This window comes from Apis mellifera, linkage group LG1 (genome assembly GCF_003254395.2).
Source record: "Apis mellifera strain DH4 linkage group LG1, Amel_HAv3.1, whole genome shotgun sequence".
NCBI classification, from domain to species: Eukaryota; Metazoa; Arthropoda; class Insecta; order Hymenoptera; family Apidae; genus Apis; species Apis mellifera.
The window spans coordinates 15,089,368-15,103,672 of NC_037638.1; the positions used below are offsets into that span (position 1 = coordinate 15,089,368).

The 14,305-nt window shown below is 24.9% G+C and overlaps 2 protein-coding genes and 1 long non-coding RNA gene across 4 annotated transcripts; 2 read left to right on the forward strand and 1 right to left on the reverse strand.

Moving 5' to 3' along the window:
• Positions 1–1,233: 1,233 nt before the first annotated feature.
• LOC409282 (bromodomain-containing protein DDB_G0280777) lies at positions 1,234–8,479 on the reverse strand. Of its 2 annotated transcripts, XM_006570781.3 has the most exons (10): positions 7,102–8,478; positions 6,888–6,991; positions 5,134–5,582; positions 4,789–5,072; positions 3,381–4,562; positions 2,959–3,248; positions 2,289–2,697; positions 2,122–2,223; positions 1,696–2,031; positions 1,234–1,596 (listed from the first exon to the last, which is right to left on the reverse strand). In XM_006570781.3, exons 2-10 carry the CDS (start codon positions 6,982–6,984, stop codon positions 1,593–1,595), a joined length of 3,153 nt encoding a protein of 1,050 aa, XP_006570844.1. In that variant the 5' UTR covers positions 6,985–6,991; positions 7,102–8,478; the 3' UTR covers positions 1,234–1,592. The 2 variants fall into 2 exon arrangements, with proteins under 2 accessions (XP_006570844.1, XP_026295240.1); XM_026439455.1 differs by having other exon boundaries at positions 1,234–2,031; positions 7,102–8,479.
• A 3,412-nt stretch (positions 8,480–11,891) lies between these two features.
• Positions 11,892–13,312, forward strand: LOC551978 (dysbindin protein homolog). The gene is made up of 5 exons (XM_624361.6): positions 11,892–12,052; positions 12,137–12,426; positions 12,508–12,663; positions 12,736–12,876; positions 13,064–13,312. The coding sequence occupies exons 1-5, from the start codon at positions 11,997–11,999 to the stop codon at positions 13,150–13,152; spliced, it is 732 nt and encodes a 243-aa protein (XP_624364.1). The 5' UTR covers positions 11,892–11,996; the 3' UTR covers positions 13,153–13,312.
• A 172-nt stretch (positions 13,313–13,484) lies between these two features.
• LOC107964283 lies at positions 13,485–14,078 on the forward strand. Its single transcript, XR_001702703.2, has 2 exons — positions 13,485–13,626; positions 13,792–14,078. It is a non-coding gene; the product is annotated as an uncharacterized LOC107964283 (long non-coding RNA).
• The last annotated feature ends 227 nt before the right edge of the window (positions 14,079–14,305 follow it).

Below are 14,305 nucleotides of genomic sequence, written 5' to 3' on the forward strand. Positions count from 1 at the left end.
TAATTATAAAAAATATCAATATATACAATTTTTGATACTTGCAGAATAAAAATTTAAAATATAAACTTAAAATAAAATAGTAAAAAAAAAAAACAAAAAGAAAAGAGAGGAATATATTGAATTATACTTATTAATATGTCTCTTGAAAGATTTATTTCATTCTATTTGTTTAAAATTATAATACGAGACAATTTTTTTTCTTTAAAACAATTAACAATTAAATCAATTTCAAAATTTAATAAAACATTTATATATAAAATATTTTTTAAACTTACGTTCTTTATTGTAAACTAAGAACAATATAATGCCCCATTATTAGCTATATAACTAACTAGATTTCATTAAAATTATCATATACTTCAATTTTTTATTATCATACAAATATATACAACATTATTTTAAATCAGTTCTTGCGCGTTTTAGTAATATTTATAGTAATATTTTCATTTTCTATGATTTAAATGGAACAGTATTTTAAAATATACATATTACACAAATAATGATAATTATTTATATACAATAATGTAGGAATGATAATAAATAAAAATCGTTTGTGATTTTATAAACATTTCGCTGTTTAAGTATCATTTACATTAATTACTAATATCATCATAAAGTTTCAAATACAAACAAATATATGTTTCAACTGTAAATATCCTACAAATCAATTGTAACTTTGCCTACAAAATATATTTACAATTGATAATATATCTCAATAGTCTGTATGAATATGAAACAAAACTGACAAAAAAATAATTAACTTTTATAATTTCATTATATTATCTGTGGAAGTTTTTATAACTTATAATTTTTATCATTTGAAATACGGACGTGATTTAACACTGTATGATACAATTATTTACTGTTTAAAAATGGATTAAAATATCCAAGATATATTAGTAAATCTTTAAATGATCAAATCTAATTAGGTATCTTTGTAATTTATATAATATACATATATGTATATAAATGTTCCCGATATCAGATTCAAAATAGTGTCATTCAAAAGAATGATATTTTTTTATTTAGCAAAACCAATGTGATTTCTTATTAAATTGAAAGTTTAATGAATTGCTTCTCTCCCAATTTCGTACATATAATTTTGTATGTTTTCATGATTTTATATGTGATTTTTGATATATGAATGAGAGTGGCACTACATTTGGAACCATAGTTTATTATATAATATTGCATGTATCTTCAAAAGATTACTTCAGAAGAATACATTCAATGTGTTTTTATATGTTTTTATTAAAAAAAATATACTAATAGTGGCAATGATTTACGCGCAATTTGAATCCCGCAACTTTTTCATAATGATATATTTACTATATGACATACATATCATCAATTCTATCTTCACATAATGATTGTGTATTTCAAATCTTGTTCTACGTTCTAAATTAACACGAATATTTCTCCAACTCTCGTTACAAATACTGTATTGCTTTAGGATTATATAAACTAAGGATAATTATGTAATTAAAACAAGGAAAGAATAAAAAAAAAATGATAAAGAAAAAAAATTAAAAAAGCATTGAAATAATTGGTTATGTAAAATTATTAAACAGATTGAATTTGTGTTACCTGATCTATCTAGAAAACAAAGAAAATAAAGACAATTTTTTATAATAAATAGACAATATAATGATATTTATAAGAACATAGGACAAATGTAAAATTGTCCACAGTTACCTGTTTGACAAATGCTTTAGAGGGCCCAGACTTAGAATAGATGTAGCACCAAGCGCACCTAAATTACAAGTATTAGGATTTCGTGCACCGTCTATTGTAATTATAGGTAATCCAAAATATCCACCCGTTTGAGCACTAAGCTGCGACAGCGGAATATAACTTTGTATACCAAGATTTGATAAACGATTCAACACATGAGGGGATTTCAAATCTACAACTGGCAATGCTAATTCTGCACCACCATTTTGTGCTACGGTGTCAACTTCTTTATGATACGCTTGTTTGTGCGTTGTTAACGCTTGAACTGTTGGATATTGGGCAGGACAAAGATTACACCTAACATCAAGCATTTATTATATATATCAATATTTTAGTCATTATCTAAAATATCTTCATCCTATTTCATTGTTTGAAAAACATACTTACTTGTGAAGTAATTTACTTGGTGCACGATGGGTAGCCATATGTTGAGTTAACATTTCCTGATTTTGGAAATTTTTATCACATACTTGACAAGTAAGCAATGCTCTGTAATAACAAAGAATATCTTATTATTAATAAATATAGAGTAATCTTTCTTTAATTTATCTTACCGTGGAGGTCTTCCACGTCTAACTACTGGTATTTGTGGTGGACCATCTTGCGTTAAATCTACGGTAGGAGGTCTCGGTGGTCTTTCCACTTCATTCACCGCTGTTTTGTTTTGTTTATTGTGAGGAACAGCAAACTGACCCTGTTCTTGTTGTTTCTTTTGTGAACTAGCTGGTATGATAGAAATAGCAGAATTCAGAGTGAGCGCTGTAACATTTAAAGGCTGCTGTGAAGATGTAGTCCTCTGTTGCTGAGGAGGTATCTGCTGTTTGTTTTGTTCACTTGATTTATTTTTATTTGCTGCTGGAGTAACAGTAATACCTCTGGCTGCCAGTACATTAGCCACAGCCTTTGCATCGGACTTCTTGCCGCTAGCACCTGATGTGTTCTGCACTTGAGCTGGAGCGGAACCTTTAGATTAGTAAAATAGATATTTTTATTCTTGTAATGAACCTCTTCCGCGAATAGTTAAATTTTTTTCATTTTTTTTAAAATAATTAAACATAAAAATAAATTTATAAAAATAAATATAAAATAAATATATTATAAAAATATAAAAACTTATTTTTGCTAACTAATCTTAGAAGAGGTATTTTAAATCAAATAAATAATACATATATATATTGAAAAATATATAATTTAAAAAAAAATTTAATTATATATTAAAAATACCTGGTTGTCTAACACTAAGAGTTATGGAATCCGTAAGATGTATAGTAGAATCATTTCTGCTTGTCTGTTGAGTAGTAGCACCTTGAACATTTTGTATAACGGGTAAACCATCATTTCTTTTCTGCTGCGCAATAACATGACAATCTGCATCTTCATTCCTATCTGGCAATAAAACATCCATTCTTCGTTGTTTTATTGCAGAATTATTTTGTTGTACTTGCATTGATTGTTGCATAGGGCGTTTCATACGTTGCCGTGGAGTTGATCCCGTTTGTGGAACTCGTGGTGCCCTAGAATACACACATGCAAATTAAACTGTTTAATAATGTATCAAAATGAATTTATTATTTTTTACAATATATTTGAATTTGATTAAAAATAAATCTCACATTTTTTAGGACTATTTTATCAACGATACTTGCCGATTACTTTGTGCAACAGTAGGATACCTTCCACGTGAAATTTGTTGAGGCAATTGAGAATGCATTTGTGGTGGTGCAGTCATTTGCGGATATGGACCCGGTCCATACTGCGGATATAGGTGTGCTATATGAGGAGGATAATGCATGCCCTGTGGACCAGGAACTCTATACAATGGCGGTCTTCCTGGTGGCTGTACAAAGTAATTTGGACCAGGGATCATTGTATTTGCACCTGGTGGAAGACTTGGAGGCATTTGCGTTTGTGGAAGTGGCATACGTTGTACTTGTTGAGCTAATTGTTGAACAGGTGCAGGTAGTTGTTCAAAATTAACAGGTGGTATTATTTGCTGTCCAGTACTAGCTACTGTATTATATGTAGGTGAATTTGTTTGATGCGGAGAAGTTAAAGGAGAATTCCTATTTATTTGTTGAGAATTTGGTGTATTTGGAGATTCCATTGACACTGCATGAGGAGAATGTGTATTTAACTGCGGAGATGTTTGACTCAAATGGGGTGAATTTTGATTCAAATGAGGCGAACTTGTATTTAAATGAGGAGACAATTGGCTCACGCTAGGAGAAAGAGGTGTTCCATGCATTTGAGCTTTATGCATAGAAACCTCCAATGGTGAATTAAAAATAAGATTAATACATTCTGGAATATTGCATTGATAATGTCCAGCTTTGTTTCTGTGCTCATCTAAATGAGCAATATCCTTAAATTTTTCATTACAAACACGACAAGTATTAACAGTTTCAGCTAACTTTTCAAGAGAAACATATTCAGTTTCTGGTGGTAAATTATTTAATGTTTCATTTTGATTATGCCTCTGATGCTCAATCAAATTTTGTAAAAGAGATCCAGCATTGTCAATATTATTATCACCCCCATGATCTGATTGTTCTTCATTTTCTTTAGAACTCTCATTATTTTTATTTGATATATTAGTGGACAATTGACTCCAATTAAAACTAGCTGTGGTTTCTGTCGATTCTTCAGGTTTATCTTCATCCTCACACACTGTTGTACAATCTGTTGTATGATTTGAAAATGTAGTCGATTTTGAAATAATACTAATAGCTGGATTTTCTTCTAAATTATGTATCATATTGGATTCATGACCTCTATCATCATCTTCTTCAATGCCTGAATTTTCAATTAATTGATTCATAGATCTAGATCTAAAATATTAAATAATAATATACATAAAAACATATATAATATATTAAATGTAATATAATATATATATTAACATATTTAAATAATATATATATACTAATATATATACTATATATACTAATACATAAACTAATATATACATTACATATAAATATTTTATAATACTATAATAATATATTATAATATATATATATATATATTTTTTTTTTTTCAAATAAACAATATTACCCAGATTGTTCACCAAGTTTTTTCAAGTTTTCAATTGTTTCTCTACATGTTGCTTCCAATGCATCCGATTCTTCATGATCTTCTGTTTCAGAGAATCTTTTATCTGAATTATCATATTGATCTGAACTTTGTAGGTCGTCAACATTTTGATCTTCCTTTTCAGATGGATTTGCCATATCACTTCCTACACCTGAATCACCCTCATTGACATCTATGGGTGGTCTATCATTTTCTTCCAATGGATTATGTTCTTCAGTATTAAATTTAATATTTCCATATTCATCCTATTAATAATATTAATCATAAAATCATATTATTTATAATATTTATCTTATTATGACATACCTGTTGCTCTACCATCACGTTTTCAAACGGCTGATTAATTGAATTTTCTGTATTTTTTTCATGTCTTTGATCATTTTCCTTTGCTCCAGCCACGTCTCTTTGACTGTGATTTTCTATTCCCAAATTAATATTGCTTTTCACGACAGTAAAATCTTCTGATTCAGATGATTTCTTCAGTTTAAGTTTCAGAGAATCAGTGAAATTTTGTTTTTTTAATGTTAATTTTAGAGAACCCTTTTTCTCTGGATCTAACCAATATGTATTACTGTGTTTTTTCTTAAAACTTTTTAGATTTGTAACTCTCCTTAAAACTATACGTGGTCTTCCTAAATGTGTATGAATATGAATACGTAACTGCTTTTTTGTTACAAATTGTTTTTTACAAATTTCACAACTAAATAACGAAAATCGTAATGAAAATATTGAATTTTGATCATCTATATGTTTATCTGAAAAAAAAACATTCCAAGTATTACAACATATTTATACCATTATAATATTTTAATATTATTTTTATGAAAAAATTTATATTTAAAAATATAAATATTATTAAATATCTAAATATCAAAGTTAAAATATCTAACCACTTTTTCGACTAAAAATCTCAGAAAAGTATAGACTGAATAATTTGCCGCGCTTTCGTGTCTACTGTCAAATCGATTAAACTATATAATTTCCTGTTAAATATGTCAAAGAATTACACATTGATTATATCCACACACAATTCTTATTTCAAAGGTTCACTCAATATATCAACGCGCGTTCCCCGTGTTACAACGGATGTAAACAATCGATGCCGATGTATATGCAGCAACAGCAAGTGTTCACGCAAAATGGTTGCGGTAGCAGACCACCTAGCGCAAGCGGAATAATTGCCTCTGCTTTTGCCGAGAATTGAAAACGGGATTCTCCAATCGATACTAGCTAAAGAACGAATATCATTGGTTCACTTCATATTAGCGCAACATTCCCGCCACAATATAGCTTATATCAAAATGCATTTCGTGTGATTACGGACGTATATAAATTACTTCTTTCGGTCTTAAATAATTACACTAATTTATAAAAATTTTATTTATTAAAATAATCAGTGAAATATTGTTAATCAATTATACAAATGGATTAAAAAGGTAATAAAATTACATTTTATATTTAAATCCAATCTTAATATTGTAATTCTAATTAAGATAATATCAAAATTTGTAATTCAATAAAATTAAATAAGGATATAAATTATGTTAAGCATTCTTATTAATTAAATATACATAATAAAAATTATAATTTTTCGTATTATCTAGCAGTAACAAAATCCTAACCTTTCCTCAAGAGTTTTGAATGAATTTTACTAGTATTCTTTTTATAAAATACAAATATATAAAATATATAAAATTTATTCAAAGTTTCTAAACTAAAAAAAAAAATTCCAATAATATTACTTTATATATATATATTTTCATATTAATAATAAAATTTTAATGGAAAAATTTATGGGATAGGAATACAAAAATAATTATAGATTAGTAATACAATAATAAATATTAATATTTTTATAGCAACATTTAAAATGAAATGTATTGCTTTCTTTAAATAAAAAAAATATGATATTCAATTAAATAAAGGTAAAATATTAAATTTCATAGTATAGTAAGTAATTTATAAAAATGCTAAATTTTAATCCTATTTGTGCACATTACATTGTTTTAATATATTATATAATTTCTTTCGTCTGCATTCAATATGTAAAAAAAACGTACCAAATTTTTGCAAATCATCCACTGCATCGTCTTTACAAATTTTGTTTTGGTTTGAAAATCTAAATTCCTCAAAGTCTTGATCCAATGAATTGTTCATTTCCACTCTGTAAATACAATATAAAATTTATTTTTTTTTTTACTATTATATAACAATTATTATTATTTAATAATATTTCTAATATTATATTTATTGGTTATTGTATGTTATACTTACAGGCATTGTTATTAACAATGCAAATCATTATGAAGTTGTCAATAAAGATTAATCTTGATTTAAATAATCGTTTATCGACGATTAAATATGTCCATAATATTTATTTCAACAAAATACACATAAATTAATTTGTTGTAATAAGTTCACAGATTTCGCACAATTTTATATTTTTTAGTCACTAAGAAAATTATAATACCGTATAAAAATGATTTCTTCAGGATTTACTATTTTATTTAAATTTATTGAGATATATATTCATTAATATTTATGATTGTTATTAAAATAGTAAATCATAATAAGGTCAATTAAACTCAAGACAAACTTATAATATTTATCAAATTATATTCTGTTAACTATATAAGTAAAAATAGCGTTGAATTTGCTTTAAATCGATGATGATTGATCCGGCGTCGATATTACATAGTCGCATAAAAAAAAGAAATCACGATTCGTTCGATGGATATAAATTTAATTAAGGAAAAAAAAAACATATAGTTCCATTGATATTTAGACGATGAAGTTTTTTCCGATTTGTTACATATAATTAAGTATGGCTGTCAATATTATGACATGATCACTGCGCTGTTTATGGCACATTTGTAGTAGCGACATTCAACGACGGTAAAATCGGCGCGTCAACTACGATGCCTGCCGTACCCAATCTGAACTTATTATTAGTACGTGTTATATCGAGCCGCCAATATGGCGGCGACGCGATGAAACCCGCGCGTCCGTCAGAATAATCAACTCAATGTGAATTCGTGCCGAACTGTTGAAGCGCGTTCAGCGACGGGTTCAGAGTGTTCAGATGCGTTGTTTTGTAAGAACACGCGCGCGCGCGCGCGGGGTAGCGTGCGCCGATCGCTGCAAAAGCCGAGCTTCCCTCTCCTCTCTTCTCCTCTCGACGTTTCGTATCTTTGTATATCTAACTTCTCCTCCACTGCACACCATCCACCACCTTCATCCACTTCCTCTCTCTCTTCTTCCTTTTCTCTCGTTTCCCCTTGTTTTCTTTCTCTATCTTTTTATCTCACTGTCACATCTTCTTTAGCAAAAATAAAAAGGGTTCACTTTTGCTGCATATTTCTAATTATTCAGAATGTATAAAGTAAGTATGTATTACGACATCTCATATATCTTTGAATAAAACCCAATAAAACAAAAGAGACCAACCAGAATAGATGAAACTAAAAAGGGAGGGGAGAAACAGAGAAGGAGCCCGAATTGAAATTAAGTCAACCTAACGTGCACTCAAGTATGAGTAGGGAGCCAATCCGCTCATAGCAAATACTGTCGACGCAAGCGCAACTCGAACATTACTGTGAAACTCTTTTCTTCTCTTGTTCTCTATTTCTTATTACTTTTCCTTTCAATTCCTACTAATAGATCACCTCTTCCATTTCTTCCATTAAGTGATTCTCTTATTTTATTTCTTTTGTTATAACTTTCGTTTTGACTTTTACTCTTCTTTTATTGTATTGTTTTTGCTACTCTTCTAATATTTCTATTCCATAATATATAATTCTCCAACAAAATCAATGTTAACTATTTAATTTCCATCTATTAACTATTATATCTATATATAATTCTATTAAATAGCTTTCATTTATAACTTTCATTCATAATTTTTGGTGATTTTATTAATTTTATGAAAATTATAGTATTCTATATTACTACTGTACTTTTATTATCATTTATAAAAATTGTAATTTGGTATTTTTTTATATTGAAAATATATAATTTATATAACTATGATTATAAAACTAATAGATATATGTATTCATACAATTTTTAATATATTCAAGCTATAGTTATAATTTTCTATAAATATACAAAATATATATATGTATTAAATATATATTTTTATTTATATATTAACTAATCTAAATATACATTTCAATGTGTTTCAAATTTTAATATTTATTTCATCAATCAAATCGAAAGATAAGTTAATGTTGATGTGATGATAAAGAAACTTTTTCTTCCACTTGAAACCATAGTTTTTTCTTTTTATGGAAAATTGTACACCAAAAAGCATACCTGAAATAACCGGTTTTGCCGGGAAAATACATGTGAACAAGGCGTGGCAAAATGGTTGGAGGCTAACAGGAACAGGAATATAGTAGGGGAACTTAACGGAACATGTCGAAAACGACCGAATCTGACATCTATTGATCGTAACAGGTTCTGTACAGTTTCCTACAGATACTCAAATAATTCGAATTTAAAATTCTATATTTAGTTCAAATGAAATTTTATATTAATTTATTAAATGTACTAAATAATCACAATTATTTAGATTTTTACATATATGTTACTTATATATAATTGTTTGTATTAATTCTTTATAATCATATTTATGACTATATTAAATACTATAACATTAAAATAATCAGAGATTATATTTATAAATCATCTTTTTATGTAATTATATGTTATTTTAAAAAAATAAATATTGTCACATCAGAAGTTCACTCTTGACTATTTTTGTTGCCTTGTTTACGAATAAAACTCAAGCAAACCGTTGAATAGTTAAATATAAGTTGACATTCTCATTCCACGGAATACTTGACTATTGATTTTATCCCTACCATGGTCTCTTCGTCCTTTGGTTAATAAGTATGCGCTGTAGCTGTGATAGTATGCGCAGAAATGTAATCGTCTTTATGGAGAAGACGAGTTCACCACAATATAGTAGTAGTCTAACTTGATGCAAGGAGAAAGGGGATACTTGGATACGTTGACCCAACATCCCTGACTAGTCCTCCCTCTCCAACATCTCCTCCCACAAATCTGGTTTCATTGCGAGTTGCGCACAACTTTCTAAGCTCGAACCTTCTCTGACGACGTTTGTTCAAGTTATGCTCATTGCGTGCAGAGTAGGGATAGAAAAAGATAAAGATTTCAATAAAGGTTCTGATTAATAAGATTTTATGAGCTTGTTCAAGATTATTAATTGAACTTGTTATGCAAAAATAATATAGTTCTTCGTACTATTAAATAGTTTAAAATATTATGCTTTTATATCAAAAAATATTATAAATAAACAAAAATAGAAATAAACATATATAATTAAATCAATAAGTAAAATATTTATGTAAATATAAATATGTAAATAAATATTCAAATATGCATTTATATATATATATATATATATATATATATATATATATATATATATATATGTATATATATATACTTGTAAATAAATATATATAAATAAAATTTTTTATTCTAAGATTTATTATTGTATTCTATTATTCTCTTATAATATCATGTAACATTTTGGAATTGACCACACAGGAAGAGAAAAACTTGGCAACATAGGGGGTACTTCCATCCAATTCTGTAATTCCATCATATATATACATATCTTTCAAGAATTATTTTCTTTATTGACTTCACTAACGTAAAATTATTATTATCTCTTATTTTTAAAATAAAATAATATTTTTTTTAAAATTATATAACAATTATATAAATTATATTGTATGCATAAGTTCTAATTTTTTAAAGTTTATTTTAATATAATTTACAATAATAAACATAAATTTATAATATTAAATATAAAAAATATAATAATAATATATTTTAATAAGAGTTTTCTTTAATAATATTTGAAAATATTTATTTATTTTTTTTTTTTATTACTTTTCTAATAATAAAATTTTTTTATTTCATCATTCATTATAATTAATCAAAAGTAATTTAATGTCTTTCCCTTCTCTTTTTCTCTATTTACTGATTTTCTTATACAGGTAATTTGCAATTTGACCTCGTTTGTTGACCTCACTGGTTGCTAGGCACCAGTTATATTGTCAAAGAGAGGGAGTTAAATTTTAGCGATGTTGCCAAATGGTTTCATATCAAAAATACTATATAATTAAACTCTAATTAAATGAATTTTTTTATATTAAAAAAGGAGATTTTTAATAATTAATTAAAAAATTATTTATCTAATTTTATCGTAATTATTAGTATTAAGTTCATATATAAATAATTAATATTTTTAATATTTAATATGTAATCCGAAATTTATAATTGTGAATTATTTTTTATTAAATATGAATAATAATAAAGTGTCGGTATTTAATATGTAAACAATTATTATTACTTTTTATAAATATTAATAAATATATAAATAAAAGAAATTTATAGTATCATTCTTTATATTTTTAAATATACTCTTTAATATAATATTAATTATTATTAATCAAATGTATATTATAGATTGTTGTATATCAGTGCCGCCAACGAAAAGAAAAATTGTACAGTGTTATCATGTTTTTCATTAAACACAAAACAATATATTTTAATTAAAAAGCGTATATTGATTATTTATTTATATATTTAGGTTAACTGATTTTCATCAATGAGAAGTATTCAATAATAAATTTTCAATTAAAACTTATAATTTTTAATTAATTGTATGTTGATTGCATTTTAATTTAATATTTTAAATTATATTTTTAAAAATAATAATAAATATTTTTTTTAAGATTTTCATTTCAATATCTAGTATTATTATATATTCAATATAATATTATATGAACAAAAACTGTCATTAATAATTTTAAAGAGGTTAAGTTATTTATTTTACTGATATTTATAACAATTTTTCATTATAAATATTATGTAATATATATTATTTTTAAAGTGTCATCAATATTTCATCAATATATATTTTCAATATAAATGAATGATTATTTGAATATGAAATATAAAAATCTTTTCCAAATACATTTTATAAATAATGAATGCATATAGGAAACATAATGAATTAATTCTTATCTGTGTTTACAAATTGTACAATAATTAACTTGAAATATTTAAATATATTATATATTTATATATATCATAATAATTATAAATATAAAATAGAATAATTCATAATCATGTTTAGTACTTTACGAAATAAGTTCCAAACTGTTCAAGAAGGTATATCAGCTAGGTAAATTTTATATAAATAAAAAATATGCTAAAAGATAAATAATTAAGTATTTTACAATTATATTTTGTATTAATTTTATTTTAGTATTAGAGGATTGACTGTTATTGAAAATCCAAAACAAAAAAAAAATAACAATATCAGAAATGTTAATTACAATGCAGGAGCTGATATTTTGCATAGATTTCAATTACAATGGAATGAACTACATGAGCTTGCAGAAGAAAATGCAGGGAAAGCTCAAGAAGCTGATAAACTTATTGGAACTATTTATGAGAAGCTTGAACATGAGTGGAAAAGTCTTACTTGTTTAAATAGTACTTTAGCTTACATTCCAAAAATTAATAATGCAATACAGGATCTTATGGATCAAATAGGTATTATTATTTTAAATGTCTTTTTAATTCAAATATATTATAAATATGAAAAATTAATTCTAAATACTAATATTATTAAAGGAACATTACAAGAAATGTTTGAAGAAGTAGAAGGTGCAATATATCGTTTAGAAGATTTAAATGAAATGTTAGATTTGCAAAGTAGACAGTTAGATCATAGATTTCAATTAGCCTTATATAAAGAAAAAAAGCTTGCAGAATTAAATGTTATTAAAGGTACATGTATAATATTTGAAATATATTATGTAATTATAATGTAAAAATATTAAAAATGTATATTGATTTTAGCAAAATTGGCCAATGAACATATTGAAAGAGTATCAAAATATGAGCTTAAACAACAGAAAATGATGAAAGAAAGACGAGAAACATTTGATGAAGTTTTTAAAGAAGAACTTAGAGAATATAAAGCAACAGGATCTATATCAAGTATGTCATGATATATATTTTAAAAATAAAAAAATTAATGTTTTATAATTTTAATTTCTTATATTTTATTCCAAACAAATGTTATTTTCATATAATTTTCTTCAATAATAAATTAAACTATTAAATTAATTTTTAGAAAAATAAGTAATTTAATTTTAAAGTATAATAAAATTGATTTTTATTTTAGAATTACCAGTGACACAACAAGGTCCATCATTAGATGAGATAGTTTTGGATGTAGATTCAACAATATTTAATGAATTCTTAAAAAATTAAGAATATAGTATATGTTGTGTGGTGTGCGTGTGTGTGTGCGTGTGTGTGTGCGTGTGTGCATGTGTATGTTTATGAGAATAAATATAAAAATATTTGAGAAATAATTATATATAAAATTCTGTATGAATTATGTAAAAATAAATAATAACTTTTAGAAATATTTTTTATTTATAATTAAATAATATAAAATATTATATAATATATTATTATATTTAACAATATATAATAATATATTTGATTTATCTATAATATTTAAAAATAAATAATATTATATTATTGATTAAAATTATTATCATATTTATAAAAAAAGAAATTTATGAAAAAAAAATTGTATTTTTAATAACATTTTTTATTTTCTTATATTAATCGAAAATTAATTTGATTAATGTCCAATTGATTTAGTTACTATACTGTATCTGAACAAGAAATAAAGAATACGTTCATAACCTTAAAAAAAGAACGCTTGATATTTAGGTAATAATAAAAATCACATTTTTTATTTTATTGTTTTTGTATTTGTTAAAATATATTTATTTTTATATTATGCAATGAACAATATAAAGATAATATAATATAAATTCAAATTTTATTGTATATTTTTACTGAAATTATTTATAATAATAAATATATTTTTTCTAGGTTAAAATGTTGCCGAAATATAGAAAAAAAAGTTATATCTTGGATAAACTACATCATGGATTTGTAAAACTTTGTATGGGTGCTACAGTAATTGGAGGAGTAGCTTTAGGATATAAAATATATGTTTATTTTCGATATATAAAACCAGCATTACGAGAAATACAAATGAAAAATAATGACGATTTATTAGAAGAAGGAAGATATAAACCGATTGTTGGTTAAAATTTAGTAATAAGTTTAAAATATGTAGAAAAATTGTAATAAAATAATAGTTAAAAGTAAAAAAATTATAATTATTAATAATATTAACGGAATGTTTTATATGTGGTAAAAATTATTACATGAATTATTTAAAATATATATGCTGTTAAAATCTAAAAAAAAATATATTTATATATAAAATTTCATTGATATTTTTTACAGATTTTATTTGTTATTATAATTGTGTACATTTATTATTTAAGTGCTATTTAAATTATTATAAAAAGATATACATATTATGAAAATATACCCT